The sequence below is a fragment of the Hippocampus zosterae genome, chromosome 21 (assembly GCF_025434085.1).
Source record: "Hippocampus zosterae strain Florida chromosome 21, ASM2543408v3, whole genome shotgun sequence".
NCBI classification, from domain to species: domain Eukaryota; kingdom Metazoa; phylum Chordata; class Actinopteri; order Syngnathiformes; family Syngnathidae; genus Hippocampus; species Hippocampus zosterae.
Window position 1 is genome coordinate 9,197,278 of NC_067471.1, and position 21,963 is coordinate 9,219,240.

General features: G+C 52.0%; 1 protein-coding gene across 1 annotated transcript; it reads left to right on the top strand.

Moving 5' to 3' along the window:
• Nucleotides 1–50: 50 nt before the first annotated feature.
• Nucleotides 51–21,855, top strand: ppp1r12a (protein phosphatase 1, regulatory subunit 12A). Its single transcript, XM_052055812.1, has 30 exons — nucleotides 51–96; nucleotides 842–898; nucleotides 1,840–2,342; nucleotides 9,418–9,548; nucleotides 10,138–10,256; nucleotides 11,412–11,571; nucleotides 11,784–11,928; nucleotides 12,011–12,085; nucleotides 12,154–12,245; nucleotides 12,313–12,482; nucleotides 12,607–12,710; nucleotides 13,462–13,569; nucleotides 14,169–14,393; nucleotides 14,480–14,571; nucleotides 14,726–14,839; nucleotides 15,281–15,433; nucleotides 15,624–15,821; nucleotides 15,958–16,119; nucleotides 16,294–16,384; nucleotides 16,469–16,633; nucleotides 16,716–16,875; nucleotides 17,014–17,135; nucleotides 17,208–17,273; nucleotides 17,482–17,498; nucleotides 17,572–17,689; nucleotides 17,779–17,883; nucleotides 17,980–18,027; nucleotides 18,799–18,849; nucleotides 19,402–19,642; nucleotides 20,385–21,855. The coding sequence occupies exons 3-29, from the start codon at nucleotides 2,106–2,108 to the stop codon at nucleotides 19,537–19,539; spliced, it is 3,366 nt and encodes a 1,121-aa protein (XP_051911772.1). The 5' UTR covers nucleotides 51–96; nucleotides 842–898; nucleotides 1,840–2,105; the 3' UTR covers nucleotides 19,540–19,642; nucleotides 20,385–21,855.
• Nucleotides 21,856–21,963: the final 108 nt, after the last annotated feature.

Consider the following 21,963-nt stretch of genomic DNA (forward strand, 5'->3'; position numbering starts at 1 on the left):
GGTGTTTGTGCGATTTTTCTCATGTGTCTCTTGTGCTTTGATTCAGTACAGGTCGTGAAGCTTCAAGCACGGCTTTAAACTTTGCCCAGTATCAAGGTGAGCGCCAGCCACGCCCTAATTGCATTCGTCACCCTTGTGTGTGTGTGTGTGTGTTATCCGCAAGCCATCTGCTGTTATCAGGGGAATGCTGGGCGCACACTTTATGGACATATATGTAGCCTGGCTATTTTTAGCATCCCACGGCCTCCTCCCCTTCTTCCCCTTCCTCTTCCTTGGTGCCGATCTGGATAAATCTGCAATTTTTGCTGTGGATAATGTAACAAAATTGCGGCGCCGTAACATCCCACTTTCAAAGCAAAGTGCAGGAAAACATGTTCTTCACCCCGGGTATGTTCAATGCGGATCACAGTTGCTCAGGGTTCAGGTAATGATCACTCAGCTTGCGAATGTCAACTCAGAAAACAGGTGAGCTTTGAATCGATATGTGAAATCAAAATACAAATTCAAGGATGAAAATGCCTTCTGCCTTCTTATCAGTCTTCCTCCGCCATCCTGCGATTGCGCACCTCCTCCTCACTCCCACGCAAATCTTTTCATCCTGGATGCAGGTCCGAGGGGTGGGCCGCAAACTGAGTGCAAGTAAGACTTGAAATTGTGCTTTCTTTCCAGTGGGAGCTGGACCTTTATTTAGAATGTAAGAGAGCTGGTTGTCATGGAAACTGCATAGTCAGTTCTGGTATGATTTTTAGAGATGATGAGCAGACTGGAAAGAAGATGGCAGGAGTTCTCAAACATTTGAGTTCTGTACCTGTGTTGTGACTTTTGTGTTTGTCTCTTGAAGGGACAACGTCTTATTTCAGGAAGCGGTGTTGCATTCGCGACCTCACGCATTCTCAAGGTACTTCCTCTTTGGCCTAACTGTCACTGGGCTCATGGCATGCAACTGCCTTCTGCTTTTGTACCCCTCATATTTGACTCTGACAGTTTAGGAACGTAGCAGGAACAGATGGGACCAACAATCCAATCCAATGTAATGCTGATTGGATTGGATTCTTTTTTTTTATTTGCATGTGCATTATTTTTGCATGTCCCACATATTGTTCTGCTAACTACTATTTGTGTCATAAGGATTGAACATTGAACATGGTTTTACTCTCCACAGGGTTTTGGATTAAATTAGATATTTTGAATGAACAAGTCTCAAAAGCTCCAACAATGGACTCAGTAATGGACACAACTCGACTGCTGTTCTATTAGCAGCATCACTTTCAGGAAACCACGGTCGGAGGCATCGTGGCGCTGAGATCACTTGTAAGTTCAGTTCGGAGGCCCAACCCCCACGGCGGTGCCTGGCATTGATAGCGGCCTTTTGTAACAACCGCATGGCGCCAATCTTACCCGGTCCGAACGAGCCCAAGTGCTCCCAATTCCATTTAGGGGCTGCCCCGGTACTCAGGAAGGGAGACAGATCGTGAGTTTCAAGTGCTCCCATGCTCCCCGTGTCACCCCCAGCCTGCGGTTGGCGCCTCGGGGATGTGCAAGGCTGCTATCAGGAAGATAGACCCCGGGCTCGGCTTTCATGTTCTGGATGCCCTCAGAGAGAGAGAGCGAGAGAGAGAAATATCATGCCGACTGCAGGAGACAGTGACAATTGTGTGGAAAGGATGACAGATAGGTGATAGACTTATCTGCACTGCTAATACGACACAAATGTCATAACGGTGCCTCCTGGCTGTTGTGTAATATTTTCAAACTCTGTACACAGTTACTGTCTATAAGGGATTACCCGTCTCTCTTTCTCTCTCTCTCTCTCTCTCTCTTACTCTCTCACATCCACAGCAAGTGACGTCACACTGCAGCCCCTCCATCGTGGCTATCTCGCGAGACTACGAGTTAACAATCCAGCCGGCCTCTTCTCGCGCTGACGCCGATCTCCGATCGCCCCGCCTCCTCCTCTTCCTCCTCCTCCTCCTCCCCGGGTACGCCCTCCAGCTCCTTCCCCGCACGCAGCCCTCCCTTCCCACGCCCCAGTGAGTTGTGGGATAGTGCCAGTATAAAGTATATCCTCTCTCGGAGGAAGATAAGAAGCCCGAGACAGGAGGGGGATGAAGATGGCGGACGCCAAGCAGAAGAGGAACGAGCAGTTGAAGCGGTGGCTGGGCTCCGAGACGGACCTGGAGCCGCCGATCCTGAAGAAGAAGAAGACGAAGGTGAAGTTCGACGATGGCGCCGTGTTCCTGGCCGCCTGCTCAAGCGGCGACACGGAGGAGGTGCTGCGAATGCTCGACCGCGGCGCCGACATCAACTACGCCAACGTCGACGGGCTCACCGCCCTCCACCAGGTTGGTGGACCCGCAACCCCGTACCGGGCCCGGCTGCGATCGCCACGATTGTCCATTGAACACCTGTCAAGTGGAAGCTATTCTCCCGTTGTTTACCTACTTGGAGTTAGAACACCGGAGAACAGCCGCTCACATTGCCCTGCTGGGGGTACTCGTGTGATCAATTTCACACAGTATTAGTTGCATTTTTACTCGTGTGTACGTCGCAGAGGTAACGGCTCGGCGTGTTGTTGTTGTTTTTTGCCTTTTGCCTTTTGGGGGCTACTGTACTCAATGGCCGTCAACACACTACAGGCGATAGCCCGAGTCGGTGGGCGAAGTCTAATTGCTGGCAATGCAGCGACTGTGGCGCCTCGGTGCGATCTGTCAGCTTGTTTTGTTCTTTTTTTCCACGTGTGAATACGAGATGCGGTTGTGTTACTATGGCTGGTGTTGTCACCGATTGAGACTGGTTTTGTTTTACAAAGTGCAAATTAGCGTACGGTGGCTAAATGCTAGCAGCTAAATTCGGTTTGTTGATAAAGCCTCCATTAGCAACGCTGGCTAGTAGGCGAGTGTGTATTGTTCCGTTCACACGCTTGTGTTGCCCAATACTCGATTTGTTGTCTTGCTAGTATTATTAAAATATTCAGCGTTCTTGTATTTGATTTCATGGTCAATTCTGGCTGGGTTAGCCGGTTAATGCCAATGCTATGTTAGCTCAAGTAAGTAGCTCCGGTTAGCCACCATCGTTTGTTTAATTTGGATTTGTCTTTGGAATAACTAGAAAGAAGCGTCAAGTCAATGGATAACCGCCCCCTCAAAAAAGCTGATATTTAATGACCTTTCAAGTGTGAACGTGTGCTTTTCTATCCCCTGACATGTCAGCATTCCCGAGCTAGCTTTCTCCCCCCGCTAGCGGGGCTAGCTTCCCCTACAGTCAAATGATGAGATGGCAGCTCTTTGGCCTGAAGAGCGTCAGCATTTACTCGTCTTCTTTACCCTAACATGTTCAAATATCACATTTGTGTACCCTGCGTTAAAAGATGGCAGGTCTGAACTTGTTAACAGACGATGTGTCACAATTGAGATCCTCATAAGTGACTTTGTGTATGTGTACACATTTGAAGTTTCATTAACTTGAGCAATTTGTGCTGGCACAGCATTTATCACAGTCCATTGTTGTGTTTCTGATGGCCTCCACTCCACTTGGGTTATTTTTAGCAATAGTCTTGATCACTGCAGCTTTGTTGTTGACATTTTAGCGCATTTGTCCAGATGCTAAAATAGTCTGGTGATCAATGCGAGAATTTTGGTGTTAAACTTGTGACTCGTGCATGAATATAAAGTGATGTAACCTTCTGCCGACTTGACTGCTAAGCCCGTGTGTCATCATGTACGAACCTTTGTCAGCATTCACAAGAATGTGTATCTCTCTGTCATTTTCACCTTGGTTAAAATGTCAAATTAATACCCCCCCCCCCCCCCCCCTCTCTCTTTGCGCAAAGATCACCTTGCCTTTTTTTGGTGGGAGATGACGACCCGCAAGAGAGCGCTCCCCCAGGGACATACCCATCTCTGGAGAAGAGAAGCAGTGGTGTGTGTATACGTGTTGTTTGCAGGGTGGGCTTTTTAAGGAGCGAAGGTGGCACCACGGGAATTTGCACATTGGCCCACAAATTCCAAAAGTCAAGATGATGACGACGACATGATTTTCGTGTAAAAGAGCGTGGCCGTGTGTTTGCCACATTGGTGAGAAAGGCCTGGTGCATTGCTCTGGGGTGGGGGAGCGTAACGACATATTGTTCCCGAAAAGCGTTGACCGGCATAGGGTTATAAATATCACGGCAGCAAGTTCTCCCGACTGTATTTCAAGAGATGATGCTAACTTTGGCTGTGACTCAGTCGGTGGCCACGCTTTGCAATGGAGGGCCTGGCATAATCTGGCAATGGGAAGGGAGTCAACCAGCCCCCTGTCATGCTGGTGCAATGGCATCGTAAGTACGTTCTCGATGCCAACAGACGGACTTGAAATATTGACGTAATGAAGTCTGACGGTCTGACATGCTCACCATGGTGCATTTTTTGTCTCCGCGCTGGTAGTTTCAGGTGCAAACAACAATGAGGCGTGCAGGTTGACGTGGGTGTTTAAAAAAAAAAACGAATAGCACATCCTCCGCAAACAATGTTCTACGGTGTCCTCTTTGCTAAACTGGTCGCGGGACCGTAGCATTCCGAGCGCCGTCGCCTCGGCCTCCGCATTCCTCGCATGACAGTATTTGGAAACCATGGCAAAGAGCGAGCGGCGCAGACATTCCTCAGCTGTCACCTAAACCCCACCTCCCACCCCCTCTCTGGAGTGTCCCCACACCGCTGAGCTCCATCAAGCCAATTAGCGTGGAGGTAACCAGGACTTGTGGCCTCTGCCAGCAAAAGCTCCTCGTTGACCCACACCTGAACTTCTGCTTTTCTCGCCCGATCGGGCGGCTCTGTTCCCCATCCCCAAGTCTGTCTGTGACTTTATCGGGAGCGGTCGCCATGGCGACCACGACTCGAGCAGCGTGCGTTGGCGGATTTGCATGTACAAGAGTGGGAGTTGCATAACCGAGGGTGAGAGGGAAAGCGTTTGGCAGAGCTCAGCAGCGGCAGCGCGAAAATGAGTCAGGCTGCCGACTGGCGTTGCCATGGAACGGCCGCATGTGGCGGGCCGTGTTGTGTCCGTGCGGGCAGTGGGGGCGACCGCCCGTTCTTGGGGTTCTCGGACAGATGACTCAGGGAAATTGACAGTCATCTAATTCATTTCAGATGACAGAAAATAATCAAGGAGTGAAAAGCTGAGCCAAACGGAGAACTCGTCACGTATCAATAAAAAAAGGGGGGGGGGGAATCCTTTTCAGCCTTTGATGACAGTTTTGAGTCAACGATTGCTGCTCATTTTATTTGATGCATAGTGCAAGCGATTCTTTACGTCAAGCAGCCTGCCATTACTTGCTCTACCTGACCGCTCTCTGTGTCATCTTGAGAAGTTTCCCACCCCGCCGTCTCGTGCCTCAACCCCACCAGGTATCTTGCATTGCTATCCAGCTGGCGGCCGCGCTCAACCTTGTAATTAGCCCTCGTGAGTTATTGTGAGGCATCCCGACACCAGGCGAAATTTTCGCATCTCCCATCTTGCGCTCACCTGTTTTGCGCCTCCAATAAACAAGCGCCAGGCCCCAATTCTCTCGAGAATTGCATGCTTTGATGCCGACGTCAGTGTCGGAGTGTCTTTGGAAGCACTTGCAAGATTCAGACTTGGATCATTTGGAAGGATTCGAAGCATGAGGTTAGCGCAGCGCAGGGAAAATTCCACCATTTTTCACAAGTGTCGACGCTCTCTTACTGAGCATTTCTTTATCAGTATTGAGGCTTTTCCTGCCTCGTGATAGGAAGCCTTTGTTTGCTAAATGAGGTGGCTCGTTGAGAGTCACTGGTGCATTTCTAACATTTCTGCTGAATACATTAAGGTGCACCTCAATTATTCATGGCCCGGATTCTAGACGGTCTTGATTTGATCCCTTTGTTTGATTCGGCCAGTCAGGGGTTGTCTTAACCTAGACAGCTCTGCTAATGATGCCAATTCTCACAGGCTATTGCCGGCGTCGTTTTCAAAATGCCCAAGATGTGTTTCGGAACCTTGAAAGCACACGGTTGTGATTTTGATGCCATGAACCACGCTGCGTTAAATGGGAAACCGGGTCAACCGCAATCTGTGGCCGAGCTTTTTCAGATACGTAAACAGATGGCAGAAGTGAGCATGGCAGGCTAATTCCGCTCCAGGAACGGTGTTGGGTATCTCAGTTTTGGACCCGGCAGCACTCGGTGACTAAGCACATCCATTCTCGCGTCTGTAATTGGCAGGTCTGTCATTGTCGAGCCGACCAAGCCAGTAATCATCAGGCAGGAAGTCCCTGCGACGTCGATGATGCGATGCTCGGTTGGCGGCGGCGGCCGTGACTCGCCGGTGACACTTGCCTCACGTCGTCTCCGTTCGGCGACAAAAGGCGATGGCTCATTTTAGAGCACGTCGCCGTTGGTTGTCGAGTATTCCGGTGGAGTGAGACGACAGGTTGCGACTGGTTCGCCCGGGGTCGTTAGGAGGAATTTCTCAGAGGGAGGAAACCTGCTGCAACGCATTCGGCCAAGCAGACTTGACCCGAGCCAAAATTTGGCTTGGGGGGGGGGGAAGCTGAAGTCGAACACTTTTACTCATGTGTTAATACACCAGTTGGTTATTTTCTACAGAAATGTGTCCTAAAAAAACACACTCCTCTCAACACACAACGCAGGAGATGACAGAATAGCATTTCAAGCACCGGCCGAAGTATTTCACAAGCAGCTGTTTTCAAAGTCGGTTCGAGCATTTGAAAAGAAGGCCAGTAAGTGAACGGTGACGATGCCTGACTTTTTTGTTTTGTTTTGCAGGCAGCGTTTCACATTGCAACGTTTACAGTCGGCATTTTCAGTCCGCTCCCCGCCAAGCAAGGCGACGTTATCTCACTTCCTGGATGTTCACGTGGTGGAGGTGTTAAACAAATGACACGTCGGTGGGTCTCCAGAATTTCTCGGCGGGCGATTGGAAAGCGTCGCCGGGAACCCTGAAGAGCAACAGGAAGTGGCTGTTTATTTTTCTCATTTCCTCTTTGGTGAGGCTGCCCCCTCCTTCCACTCGCCTCTCCTCTTATCGTCGCACATGAACGTCCGCGTACCCCGCTTGCCCCGTCCGTCTGTATTGGCTAATGATTGCAAATGGGGGTGGGGGGCATCTGCTCACAAATATCTATGCCCCCCCGGTCTTCAGCTACAATCTTGCTGGCATTTTTTCCCCCCTTTTTTCTCAACTCCCCATCTTCCTCAGTCCTGCTTGTTTTTTTTCCACGGGAATCCCAGGTCCTTATATGGTCGTCATTGGTAGCAGCTAGAAGGCAGCGTGTGTGTGTGTTACAAGTGAGCTCATCTCGCAGTGTGTAGGGACCCAGCTGGTCACCCTGCAGCCCCTTCCCCCTCGGCCCCTGTGGCCTCTCAAACCCGACCAACAAGCACAGGAGCTCTATTCCAACATGTACGCACAACTTAAATTTCTTCACCTTTCTTTCGTTTTTTTTTAAATTATTATTTTGTGGGCATTAAGCGCAACCTTCCTCGAACCCCCACGTTCACCAGAGGAATTCCTTTTGTGGAAGTGGCTGCGAGAGGTGCCGGATGACGAGGGCCGGCAGGCGTGGCCAGAGTGCCGCCGATGCCTGAAAGCCCCGAGGCTCGGAGTCGTACTGATCTGGGAATTTCTCCACTGGTATGCTAGTCCAGGGCTGAGAGTGGGCAACTTTGCGCTTGGCGCTGTTGGGTCAAAGCACTGCTTGTGGCCTAAAAGCAAAATAAATTGACACCGGGAGCGGCGGGAAACGCAATCCCTTCCTCAAGGCTTTTTGACCCCCCCCCCCCGCACAACCACACACACTTTTTTTCTTGTCTCACATTTGATATGTAAGAAATAATGTAAAGTCCAATCGGTCTGCCTTCAAAAAACCTTGACATATCTGTGGTTGGTTGTCAGAAAAATGAAAAGTCAGCATTTATGGAGTGGCTCGTCCCCCCCACCCCCCAAGTCATCGATTTGTAGTGGGGTTTTCCCTTTGGCATCCGAATTCCACAGGTGACTTTTGACATGTCTCTGCTCGCGACTAATGCCGACATTAGAAATCGTTTTCGGCGGATGTTTCATGTCATTGCTGTCCGTTGGCTGATCAACCGGCACGTTTGTGCCTTTACGCTTACGTTGCATTTCCCATCTTGCGGGTTGCTTGCACGCCAAAGCCTCCCTGGCACCGGCTAAACAGGTTTGAATGACAGCGTGTCTGCTGGAGAGTGACTCACCGCAGCTTTGAATGCTCCGCTGTGTGCGGCCCGATGGCCTTTGTCACTCGATGAAGTTGGCCGTGCGCATCCTTCTCCACCGGCTCATTTCACCGGGCTGCTAACGGTCTTTCGCTAGCCTCTGCAGCGCAAGTGTCAAAGTATGGGAACTCCATTAATCCCATGACATAATCGCCTCTGCGTTTGCTTCCGATTTTTCACGCTTGGTTTTGAACAAGGAAAAAGTGACGCAATCTCATTCTAGAGTTTTTGACGCCTCTGCTCTCGAAAGGCAAATCTAGTGTGTGCGATTGTCCTGCCGAGCACATCAAATCCTCCAGATTGAGAGATGTTACTTATTTTTTCTTGTTGTCCACCTGGAGCAGAAGATATTGCTCGCTTGCACGCACGCACACGCACGCACGCTCGGTGAGATAGGCCGAGCGTGGATGCTCGGCAGCCGTGGCCATCTACGGCCGTGCGAACCAACCAAATTTGGACAAGGATTGCAGGCAGATCGACGTGTGCCCTGAACGTGAGGCCACTCTGTGTGCGTGCTTGCGTCTATCTGTTGTCAATGACTTTGTTGTCATAGCAACCCCAGCAGAGAAGGGGAAAGGGAGAAAGAGAAAGTCCAGGCGCCGTGTTGAAGGATGGCGGGTGAGTCGGATTTTTATGAGCGCTGTAGTAATTGCGAGGACAGTGTAGCTCCGAGTTCACGTTTATTCCATAAGTCGTGTTGTGATATCAGGCAGCACGGTGGTGGATGCTTTGTCCAGTTGCCTCACAGTTCTCAGTTGCTCTGCAATTCCTCCCACAGCTTTTGCAGGTGAGAGATGACCTTCCAGGAAGATCGATGTCAGGCCGGTCGTATTGGAGAGTTGTCGTCGTTCTTTCAATTAGCGTATAGGCCGGCGACCAGTCCAGTGTTGGTGTATGTGTCCCAATGTTGGCTGGTGACCAGTCCATGGTGTGAAGGATGGTGCAGTGATTGACGATCCGATTCCATTGAATTGGGCAACGAGTGCATCTTTGCTCTTTTATCGGCGTGAGCAACGTATCGATAACGAGCTCTTCAACTCAATGGCACAATGTCCAATGAACAAGCCTATTTATACGCGTCTTGTCGTAATGACGTTTTCCGAAATGCTCTTGGCGTGTCATGCAAAAGCGGCTGATTGGGCGTCTCCCCCGTCCTCCACAGGCCTGCATCGACGACAACCCGGACATGGTGACCTTCCTGGTGACGCACGGGGCCAGCATCAACCAACCCGACAACGAGGGCTGGATCCCCCTCCACGCCGCGGCCTCCTGCGGGTACCTGGGCATCGCAGAGTGAGTGGTCGGCGCCACCAACGGCACAACGTGGCCTCTTTGTTTCTTTTTGAACCGCTGCGATCTAGGAGATCGGGGTCACTCCTTTTATGTTAGCGGACCGATGTTATCGGGTGGAGATCAAGTTCCCCTTCCCTGACCTGATTTGCTGTTGCCGTACGGCCAGGCGACACATTTAGCCACGTTTTTTGGGAAGCGTTGGGAGAGAATTTCAGCGCTAGACACATGCAGGGAAAAGTGGAACTGAGAAGTGGCGCCACGAGTGAAAGCAAAAGGTCAAGTCGCTGGTCAGACGGGTGACTAATGGAGACGCTGTGTCACAGAGGGAACAAGAAGGAGGCTCTTTTTAGTCCGGCAAGCCGGCAAACAACAGCTTGGGCTCACAAAGAAGCCAATCTTGAGATGCGGAGCAGGCAGTCAAAGGGGCAAAGCATTTACACATTCGAAGGTCCTTTGAGATGATCGATGATTTTATATGACGCGAATGGTCGTTGCCCATGCAAAAAAAAAAAAAAAACGCCACTGCATCTTTGCTCCCGCCCGCGTTCCCTCCATGGCTCGGCCTCGTTGAAACTGTTGTGAATTGCAGGTACCTCATCAGCCAAGGGGCCAGCGTGGGCGTGGTCAACAGCGAGGGTGAGACGCCGCTGGACATCGCCGAAGAGGAGGCCATGGAAGAGCTCCTGCAGAACGAGATCAACCGACAAGGTACAGATGCGACTGACTCCTCCGTTGTTTGACAGGGGGGCTAATTTTAGCAGAATTTTGGAGGGTGGGGCCTTATCCACGAACATCGCGCCGTTTCTAAAAGTGGCGAGCGTATCGGGATTAGAGGGCGCCCCGCACAGAATGTCATGCGTAGATGTGTTGCTCACTGTCAGTCACCTGCTCCTTTTTTCCACCCGCTTACATCATAGTAACTTCTCTGAAAAGTAACATCTTCTCTATTCTCGGCCTGCGATGATGACCGCGCCCTCCGCTGCGTCAAGGCGTGCTCGGAGCGGTTTGATGTGGAAGGGCAACCCCGCCAAACGCCACGGCAAGGAAGAATCGCTTGCCATCCTTTTTGGCTTCATGCAGGTGTAGTGGGAAGTCAAAATGGAGGCAATTGGCCACCAAAGGGTCCTATTGAAACGTGCAAACAGTGGCACCTACCCGGACTTAAGAGTGCCTCACAATTCAAGCTTGTTTAGATGATGTGTTCTCCTGTTTTTCAAAAAAAAAAAATGTCGTCAGCTTTGAACTGCCGCCAGTTCCTCTGCTGGCTGGCTGTCATTGTGCAGTCCTACTTAGAGACCATTAGGCCCCCTGCTTTTTATAGACGCCGTGTAGGCAACTTCCCAAGAGATCGCGGGACAACCCGCCAGGCCATCGCTCCACTCCCGACATCCTGTCCGGTCCCGTTGTTGCTCACTTGCAGTCTCGGCGCCAGTATTTTTAAAAAACTGTCGCAAGAGTTAATTCGCATGCATCCCGGTGCAACTTTTCACAAGCATCCCTCGAGAAACAAATTTTCAAATACACTGCCTGCTGCACGTCGCGGCTCCCGGGCCGGTTCTCTCGTCGGCTCACCGTTTGTGTCGTACCAATCGGCGAACAAGTCGCTCCCCTTTTCCGCAGATTGAGTTTAGCGAGCGGATCAGGTGTATCGAGAGACAAAGCGGGCCCGTTTGGCGCATCGTGCTGACACATTGACCCACTTAACTGGCCGCTAACTCACCGTCACGTTGACAGAACATTGGCTACCAAACGCGCACTGCAAACCACAACAAGCGCACCAACTGTAAACACACGCGACAAAGACTTGGAGCTCACGAACCCCCCCTTTTTTTTTCTCCCTCTCCCTCCTCCGCTGTCTGGCAGGCGTGGACATCGAGGCGGCCCGCAAGGAGGAGGAGCGCGTCATGCTGCGCGACGCCCGCCAGTGGGTCAACAGCGGCCAGATCCAGGACATCCGCCACGCCAAGTCCGGAGGAACGGCGCTCCATGTGGCCGCCGCCAAGGGCTACGTGGAGGTTTTAAAGTAAGCGCTCTGAAATGCTCTCCAACAATATGGCAGAAGGTACATGCAACCCGTGCATGTTGAAGCCTTGAAATACCCCTCCCGCACACTTCCAACACATCCAAACCCACTCCAAGCTAGTTTTGAACTTAGTCTACGCGTCTTTGAACCCACCCAAAAAATTGCAAGAAAACACTCATGATTGTTGCCACTCTGCTTTTTCTAATCTGCAGGCTTTTAATCCAAGCGGGGTACGATGTAAATATTAAGGACTACGACGGCTGGACTCCTCTACACGCGGCGGCACACTGGGGCAAAGAGGAGGCCTGCAGGATACTCGTGGAGAATCTTTGCGACATGGACGTCATTAACAAAATGGTTTGTGTCCCCGGCATGCGCTGTGTCCATTTTGTTTTGTTGTTGTTGTTGTTGTTGAAGTCATGATTGGATCGCGCATCAGGGCCAGACGCCTTTTGACGTGTCGGATGAAGATGTTCTGGGATACCTGGAAGAGCTGCAAAAGAAACAAAATCTGGTCAGTTTGCGCCAATGCCGCCTCACCATCGATTGAACGCGCGGTCTCATTTTCAGTCTTCATTCCAGCTGATGAGCGAGAAGAAAGACGACAAGAAGTCTCCTCTGATTGAGACCACCACCACGGGGGACAACAACCAATCACTGAAGCCATTAAAGAGGTAATCAAAGTGAGGCATTTGTCTCACGCCGCGGGCGCTCGAGGCGCTAAAATGCCTGCGTCCGCAGCAAAGAGACGCTACTGCTGGAGCCGGAGAAGAGCGCCCCACGCATCGAGACCCTGGAGCCCGAGAAGGTGGATGAGGAGGAGGAGGAGGAAGAGGACGGCAAGAAAGACGAGTCCAGCTGCTCCAGCGAAGAAGAGGAGGAGGAAGATTCCGAGTCGGAGAACGAAACGGGCAAGTCCTCCGTCCGTCTGCAAACGGGGGCTGGCGGAGCTCCCGAAGTTACAGAAAAATAATCTTGAATTCAACTCTGACTTGTTGTCAACTGGCTAACTCCGCCTCTTCATCCTCTTTCTAGATAAAAGCAAGCCTTCGGCGTCGGTGGGCAACAGCACCGTGATGCCCGCCCCGACCGGCATCACCGTGTCCTCCGCCACCAGCCCCTCGTCGCCAACTAAAAAGGTACCGTGCACCAAATGCTTTCAAACACCTGAAGGAGGTCCACAAACCAAACGCATTTCAACCTTTGCTGAGGTTGAAGGACATTGAATTAGTTGGCTTCAAAAAAAAAAAAAGTTCTCCAGCGCTGTGAGTTGCAGCACTAAAGTGAGTGCTGCAGGGCCGGCATTCACTTCCTCCTCATTTGCAGATGCTGCCCTCTGTTGGTAAAATGGACACGTGCAGTAGTCCAAGAAGCATTTTTCGAGACGTGTTTTAGTAGAACAGGAGTACCTTGCGATTTGGAAAATGAAGGTTGTTTAACAAACGTGTCGGCGTCGCTGAAGTGGCCTGGCCATTGCATGCCTCCTCCTTCGTGATTGCTCTTGCAAATCCAAGGCCGGCCGGCTCCTCTTCCGTTTGAGATGATTCATTTTGATGGCTGCAGGTTTTTCTTTTCTTCTTTTTCATGCAAATGTGTGTGTGTGTTTTTTTTTTTTTAATTCCTTCTTTTGAAGCCTTGTAACCCACACATTCATCTTCAATGGAAGCAGATGTCCCAATGACACAATGTTTCCTGAGTTTGGCGCTTGGCAGGAATGAAGTGTGGTGTTAGCAGACCTCAAAGACAAAGGCTGTCCTTGCTACAAAGTTTTTCTTTTGCCGCTGCTTCAGTCTTACCCTCTCAACCCGCTTCTCTCTGTCTCTCTTGCCCCTCCCCCCCTCCTTCCTTGCGGCCCGCATCCGCTGGCTCTGTGCCTTGGGTTGGTTGTAGTTTGATTGCGTTGCCCCCGTCGCGCCCGCGGCGGAGCCGGGCTGTCCCGCATTGTGGCGTCAAGGCTTGCGCAAAACTGGCATTTCTCTCGTGCCCAAAAAAGCAACGGTGAGGCCAGTTTGGTGGTGTGCGCCCACTGCGATTTTCCGTTCTCTCCTGCACCTGTACTAAACAAAGACCCCCCCCTCAAAGCTGTCCTGGGTGGCACTGACATTCATCGGATCCACTTCGTTTGTGTGTTTTTTTTTCCCCTCAATCAGTGAATGCATAATTCTGTTGTCTGTTGTGTGTTGGTGTGACTTATGTCGCTTGTTGGGAAGATTCATTCGCACGATTAATGTTGCTTTGATAAAGTTATCATGAAGCAGAGGTGGGAGACTTGAGTCGCCAATTTTCTGACTTTGGAACAGAACCACAGATTCTGAGTGCCAAAGTGGCCACTGTGCATCGAATATCTTGTGACTTGCCTTGCTTAACCCAAGGAATGATTTTGAGCGTCCTCCGTTTGACTTGCTTGAAACTGAAAGGACTTGAGACTAATGATTTGCACACACGTGACTTCCTCCCACCTCTGCCACGATGGAAGTACACTTAGACGGGTTCGATGTGATCCTCTTAACAGGCATGTCCCAAAAACCCGATTCTTAACCCGGATCGTCGCACTTTCGGCAATTGAAATGTGACTCGCGTTGCCTCTTTCGTCCCAGGCGGCCACGCAACCTGGCACCAAGGTCTCGTCCAAAGTGGAGGAGGAGCGCAAGGACGAGTCGCCGGCGTCGTGGCGCCAGGGCCTGCGCAAGACGGGCAGCTACGGGGCGCTGGCGGAGATCACGGCCACCAAAGAGGCGCAGCGGGAGAAGGACACCGCCACGGGAGTGATGCGCTCGGCCTCCAGCCCGCGCCTCTCCTCCTCGCTGGATAACAAAGACAAGGTCTGTGCGCGGGAAGCCCTCCTCTCCCCCCGTCACAAAAATTGAGCATTTACTGGACGTGTAGCAAACTCTTCAACTTTGCACAGGAGAAGGACAAAGCGACTCGGCTGGCCTACGTGGCACCGACCATTCCCAGGAGGCTGGCCAGTGCGTCGGATGTCGACGAGAAGGAAAACAGGTGAACGAGCGGAGCTCCCACCAGGAGTGGGGAAACATTTATTGAAGGGTGGGGGGAGGACACCGAGTAGGTGAGAGTGAGAGCGCAGGATCGAGGGAAGGAGCGGGGAAGCAACATGGCACAACCTCAGCAAGCATGGCGCCTGCCTCCGCAGGGACTCGACGGCGCTGATTCGTAGCGGCTCGTACACCCGGCGGCGCTGGGACGACGACCTGAAGAACAGCGAAGGAACCGCCTCCACCAACAGAACCCCCAGCTACCAGCGAAGGTTAGCCACCGACGGCGCCGCGGGAGCCGCTCCTCGCTCTTCGTGCGCTTCTTGCCGAGGCCGTGGCGTCGCCGTGGTTTCACAGAAAACGCTTTCGCAAAGTCGGTTCGCCGCCTGACATACTGTATGTTGCACCCGCCACACGCCGCTGTCTCCGACAAGTATTTTTTCAGGGATTTTATGACATCGCATATGAGACCAAAATCAAAAGACTGTAAGTTGAATTGAGAACAAAAGTGCACACGTGTGCACTTTGTGAAGCGGCAGAGCAGCCAGACGGGCTCAAATTCAGCAGGTCACCTGTGTGACATGAATGCGTCACAAATCGTCTTTGTTTCACATATATATGTGTTTGTGTGTGCGTGCGCACGTCTCCACCGCTAACATGCTTCTTCCACCCGCCTGCCACCACCCCCCCCCCACCCCCTCCTCCCCCGCCAGCACGTCCCACACGCTGGCGCTAGGGCGGAGCGGCAGCACGCGGGACGTGCCGGCCAAGTCTTCGTCCACCTCCAGCTTGGACCCTAACGCCTGTAACACTAAACCCTGGCAGCCGCCCGCCTCCCACTACCAGTCGTACAGCATTTACCGCAGGTACACCCGCGCGCCCGCCTGCCGCTCGCCGTCCCGCACGCGACCGTCGGGCCACTTCCTCTCGATGCGCTAGGAGACGTCGGCTGTCCGCAGCAGGCTTTTGCAGCCGATGCGATCATCCACTTCGCAAACGTAAAGAAGCGGCAAGTTTCGGTTTGCCGATAACGTTGTGCTGATTTCCGCCCCGCAGCGGCTCTTTCGGCAGACGATACGACGACTTGAGCCCCTCGACGACGAGCGCCACCGCCACCTCGGCCGTCTCGTCCGCGACGACGACGACCGGCACCACCTCCTCCTCATCGGTTACCTCGCCCGCGGGCCACCGCGGCCTCCTCTCCGGCCTGGGCTCCGCCTCCACCCGTACTGGCTCCACCGGTCTCACCAGCAGGTCGGGTCGGCGTCGGGCCGCTTTTTGTTCAAATTTTCACTTATTGACTCGGGACAAATACCGCGTCTTTGTTCATCTCTGGAGCCAAATCCGCCTCGGCTGCGACAAGCTGGCGTAACGGGCGCCGTGTCAACAGGTACTGGTCCGAGGAGAACGCGGACAGGGAGAAAGACAGGGAGCGGGAGTCTGCCGCCGTCATCCCCACCATAAACACTGGCTCCACCACCACCACCACCACCACGTCGGCCACCACCGTTCTCGGCACGTCCGGCACCACCACCGGCCCAGAACGACGCAGGTGAAGAAAATGTGCTCAAAAACAAAACCAGCAATCGTAGTCGGAATGCAGCGATTTTCTCGCATGGGGAAGGAAATGATGGAGAGCACCCCATCAAAATGTTCTCAAATGCCTTCTGAAAGCATCCACACCCGTATAAAAGTACACTTTTGTTTTTGGAATTTGGAATTCCAGGTCCTACCTGACACCCGTACGAGACGAGGAGTCCGAATCGCAGAGGAAAGCTCGCTCTCGACAGGCGCGTCAGTCGAGGAGGTCCACCCAGGTGTGTTGATTGAAGCCCCCCTCCCTACCTAAAATAGCAATTGTACACACAACACATTGGGTTCTCCCCCCCCCCTTCTCGCAGGGCGTCACACTGACTGACCTGCAAGAGGCCGAGAAGACCATCGGCAGGAGTCGCACCCCAAAGAGCCGCGAGGAGGAGAAGCAGGACAAGGAGAAGCAGGAGGAGAAGAAGGAGTACGAATCCAAGGAGGACGACTACCGACCAAAGTACCGCAGCTTTGAAGACGTACGTTCCGCGCGCGCGCCTCCCGTCCGCCCCGCCGGCCGCCTCGCCATGTTCACGCGGGCCTCGCTCTGACTCGGCGCAGCGCTACCGCACCTCCTCGTCCATTTCCTCGCTGAGCAGCGCCTCGGCCCCGTCGTACTCCAGCGCCGCCCTGACCTCCGGCTCGAGCTCCCTCAACAGGCCCAACAGCCTGACGGGCATCGCCTCCTCCTACGGACGCTCCTCCAGGGACACCGAGAAAGGTACCGCAGTCATCTATCTGCGTTTTCTTGCCGTGACAAAGCCTGCGGCTGATAGGACCCCCCCCTCCGCAATGAGCTCAGATTCACTGCGGATGCCGGTGTTGAAAGGCGACACGCGTGCTCTTCTTTGGCCTTTAGAAATGGACAAAAAGGACGAGGAGAAGGAAGGCGACGACAAGTCTCAGCCTCGCTCCATCCGGGATCGCAGGCGGCCCCGCGAGAAGCGACGTTCCACCGGTGTCTCCTTTTGGACCCAAGATGTGAGACGCACTCACGATAACAAAGCAAGTTCTTCGGGGCCCTTACGTGTGCCGCGCTCGCGCTCTTTGCAGGGTGACGACAACGACCCCGAGCAGCGGTCCGACTCGGAGGAAGGCAGCATCAAGGGAGAAGTGCAGGTAACTCATCCAAAATGGCTGCCATCCAGCCAAATCAATAAATGCATTGAAATATTTTGGAATGAATTCATCTCTTTCCATTTGGGGTGAATTGATTTCCTGTAAACTTATCGGTTCAAATCAACGCTGGTGTTTTGAGAAAAGATCCAAGACGGGAACCGTTAACGGGTCCATCTTTTCTAATGTGCGCTCTCTTGTTTCCTGCCAGGTGGACCGCTTGTCCAGGTGAGTCCCGCCCCCTTGTGCGGCGCGCACGCAAGAGAGCCCGGCGGCCTCCTGACGCGCGCTCGTGTTGCAGAAACGACAGCGGCGCCGCGGCGGAGCGCAACGACTCGTCGCTCAGCCGCAGCTACGGCGAGAGTCGCAGGACGTACTCCAGCCGGCTGGACAGAGACGACGCCACCGACTACAAGAAGGTAGAGCAAAACGCCGCAAAACGGCTTTCACGATCGCCGGCCGGAAGGCGGGCGGTCCCCCTTTGAAACGGCTGGCGCTTTCCTCGCAGCTCTACGAGCAGATCTTGGCGGAGAACGAGAAGCTGAAGGCGCAGTTACGCGACACGGACCTGGAGCTGGCCGACTTGAAGCTGCAACTGGAGAAGGCCACGCAGGTGCCGCCATCGACGCCGCCGCCGCCTCCTTCTCCTCCCCGCAAGCCTTTTGTTCTTCCTGACTCCGTCCCTCCCCTCCCCTTTTTGTGTGCGCAGAGGCAGGAACGCTACGCCGACCGGTCGCAGCTGGAGATGGAGAAAAGGGTCAGTCGACAGTCCGCCGCAAGTCACGTGCCACTTGAAGTCACCCCGTCAAATAAAAGCACATTTTTAATCTGCATATTCTCCGTCTGCCGTACGGCGCGCGATTGACGCGTCTCGCCGGCCTTTGTGTCGCGGCTCCGCATGTGATGGATTGAAGAACTAGAAAAGTTTGACGCTTGCTAATTGGTGTGAAAAGAGAACTCCCCGACCGTGCTTGATGTGCCGTCTGTACGAAAGGGGGAGCTCTCAAATAGTTTCGTAAAGATGTCCGTGAAAAGAATCATCCGAATATTTGACGCCTTATCTTTTGAATGTATCTCAAGGTAATGAGCAGGCTTCAGTCTCATCCGGGCGCTGGTATGAACCCGAGCGGACTTGACCTTTTTGCTGCTGCCACTTGTTAGCCGCGTGACCACTACTCCACCTCCTTCCTCTCTCCTCCTCTTCTTTTTCTTCTTGTCGAGCCTTCGAGGCAGACGTCTTCTTTGCGGATCTAGAAAAGACGGTGTTTTGCTGTTGAAAATAGTGCATGGGGGGGGGGGGGGGGGGGTGACGTCATCACCGTAGAAAGGAAAGCTCAGCCTGGCCACGTGTTGATTGATCACAGTGTGTGTTGTGTTGATGGCTGACGCTTGTAGACGCCCCACGCGTGAGCGCGCGCGAGCAGCGTCTGGCACCGCACGCTTAGCCGGCATCGCCGCATCGAAAAGAAAATGGAAAAAAAAAAGCTCAACAAACAAGTAACCGTCATCCTTGTCGTCCTCCCAACAGGAAAGGCGAGCTCTCGAAAGGAAAATTTCTGAGATGGAGGAGGAACTCAAGGTAGATGCACACATGACATGTTGACGCTAAGGATGCCACTTGGCCCCGTGGAAGAATAAAAATATCAATTAAAAAAATTTTTTTTATTAAGATCATGAACCGATTAAAAAATGAATTTGTGGCAATTGACAAGCTTTCCATATTTGATGAATGAATTGCTTCAATTGTAAATCGGATCATATTTGATATGCTTAGAGCAACGCTCCCCCACCCCCTCTAGTAATTGATCCTTTTTGCACTTTTAAGTAGAAGTGACCCTTCCCCCCCCCCCATCTTGCTGCACTTTGTCGAGCTCCACCCACGGAAGGGTTCCGCCTCACTAGTTTTGCTCCCTTTCAATGTCGCAATGTCATGGCGCATTGTTGAAATGAGCTCCGGCGGGTCCAAACTCTGTCCTCCATTTAACACTCTTCCTTTTTCTCTTTGCTTGTCTCTTCCTATTCATGTGCTCCTCCCCTCCTCTCTCCTCTTCTTGCTGTCCACCACATTTCTTGCTGTTGTTGTCGTTGGGCTGCTGTGTGTGCCCCCCCCCCACCTTCCCCCTCCTTGCAGAACCTCCCCCAGGTAAAGCAGGTTCAGGCTCTGCGTCAGGTTAAGGAGCGGCTGCAGGCCGAAAACCGGGCGCTGGCCCGCGTGGTGGCGAAGCTCTCGCGGGCCGCCTGCAGCCGGCCGCCCGCCGTCGACCTCTAAAAGGCGGCCGCACTTCCTCCTTTTCACCTCGGCGACCCTCTTAGCCCTTGCCAAACCTCACCCTCCCCCACACCATCCATTCATGCCCCGCCCCCGCCCACAGGTGCTCGACTGGTTTTCACCTCCCTACAGTTGTTGGTGTTTTCCTTGAGGAGGGTGGGGGGGGGGAGTCCCTTGGTTGCAACTAGGGCTGGGCGAGTCATTGGGATCCACTCATCCCACTTTCTTTGGCTTGGGGCCATCTTGAACATGGTGTAAATTGGGCAGAACAACCCCCCCCCCCCAATCTCTTTTTCTGTGAAGTCCATCTCGCCCATCCCTCGTGCGAATACTTTGCTTTGTCGGCACATTCCGAGCCGGTTGCCGCTTGAAACCTGAAACGTGCCCGCAAAGGAAAGTGGGCCTGTGTAGTTTTTAGTTTGAGTGCCTTTGGCTTGCATGACGCGGCGAGACCCGCCCACAAACCCTCTTTGTCGGTGAGGGGCGAATGACATCAAACCCCCCCCCTCCGCCGTTGGATTCGCTCGAACGGCCGTGACATTGGATGGCGGCTATTGTCCAAGTTGAGTTCTGGGTTCGTTTCAAAAGACTCCGCTCGCGAGTTCCAGGAACTCAAAGTATAAAGAGCCTCTCATCACGCTGCGACTTGACGACCGCAAACTGTGTCCAAAGCGGCGTCCATCTTGAGTCGCGGCGCGGGCCGCGTCTGGCTGCGTGCATGCGTGGCTTTTTTGCAATATTTTCTTTGATTTCAAATTGTTCCTAATTTGCCGTGAGCCGTCGCGTTTGGGCGCCGCCCCGCCTTCCAAACGTGTCTCAGCCCTTTTGCCGTTGTTCCCACGCAGACGCTCCCCGACTTGAAAGCGGACAACCAGAGGCTAAAGGACGAGAACGGCGCGCTCATTCGAGTCATTAGCAAGCTTTCCAAGTAGAGCCAGACCGCCACCGCCACCGCCACCGCCGTCTTCGCCACCACTGCCACCCGCCTCCCCATCTGCCAGTGACTAATGGAATTGCACAACATATAGATCGAATTGCAAGAGACATCAGACTTTTTTTTTCCCCCCAATCCCTACCGTTTACAAGCCCAACGTCTATTCAACCAGTAAGCCTTAGTTGTACATAAAGAGGACCGCTCTTGAGGAATTATTATTATTGTTATTATTATTATTATTATTATTATTATTATTGCTATTACTATTACAACACCACCCGATTTTATTTGTGCCACGCCACCTTTTACTTGCTCCTGTGTTATCAGTGTGCTGTGTCCTCTTTCTCCCTTCTCCCTAAGAAGTGCCACTTCCTGTCTTTTTTTTTTTTTTTAAATCTCACACGTGCACTCACTCACTCACACACTCGCGCACACTCATGACCACCTCCTCCCCAATTTCGTTTTACCTCCGAGAGGGAAAAGAAACAGGAAAAATAAATCGATAAATCTTGAGGCGTACCAGGTGGAATTTAAGCTTTCACTGAATGTGCAATATGCATGATTAGAATTTTGGTTGTTTCATGCTTTAATGACATCACTTGGTTAGTCAGAAGTGTCACTCTTCTTCCACTTTATCCCCTTTTGTTTGTTTTTGGCTTGTAGTGTTAGTTGGTTTATACTCTGTATTTGTCACCTTGTTTTAGGAGGTACTGAGTGAAGCTGTGTGTGTGTGTGTGTGTGTGTGTGTGTGGATATACATAAGGCTGTATGTTTGAGAGCAGCGCACGCTGAGTCTGTTACTATTAAAAGTATACCAATTCCACACAGGACAAGCAGGTGTCTTTTTCTTTCTATTTTTTTTTCTTTTATTGAAGAGGCAAAAAGTGTTTCAGGTTTCAAAGTGGGACTGCCGACAGTGTTTTGTGTTTTTTTTCTTTCTTCTTCTTCAAAGAAAGTGGTAAAAAAAACTGCTTGACTACATTTCACTTTCTTTGAGTTCACTAACTTGTGTTGTTTTCCGTTTTTTTTTTGCTGTAGTATTCTAGCCAACAAGCTTAGCCTCCGTTTCACAAAAGTCTACGTGCACTGTCGACGCCGCGAGTCCAAAACACGCCGTTGAAATATTACACGCCAACTTTTATGCATTTCAGTGGCCTTTTTATTATGAACTATATTTTAGTCCAAGAAGAGAAAAAGCAAGAAGTCGCTGCAAATAGACTGATGATGAGAACGATGACATCTACTCTGTTTAAGTTTTATTTTATTCTTGTCATTTTGTTTTTCTTGTAAAATAGGTGTGTGGCTTAATACATGCAAGCTGTGCTGTGACTACCAACCACTGAAGAGTTCATTAAAAATAAACTTGTACATTGTAAAGTTCATGCCTTGTTCTTTTCATGTGTATGGAATATATATCAACTTTTATTTTAAGCCCTTGTCTCCAAGCAACATATGGATACAAATTAACAGAACCACTTCTTTTCTGAACA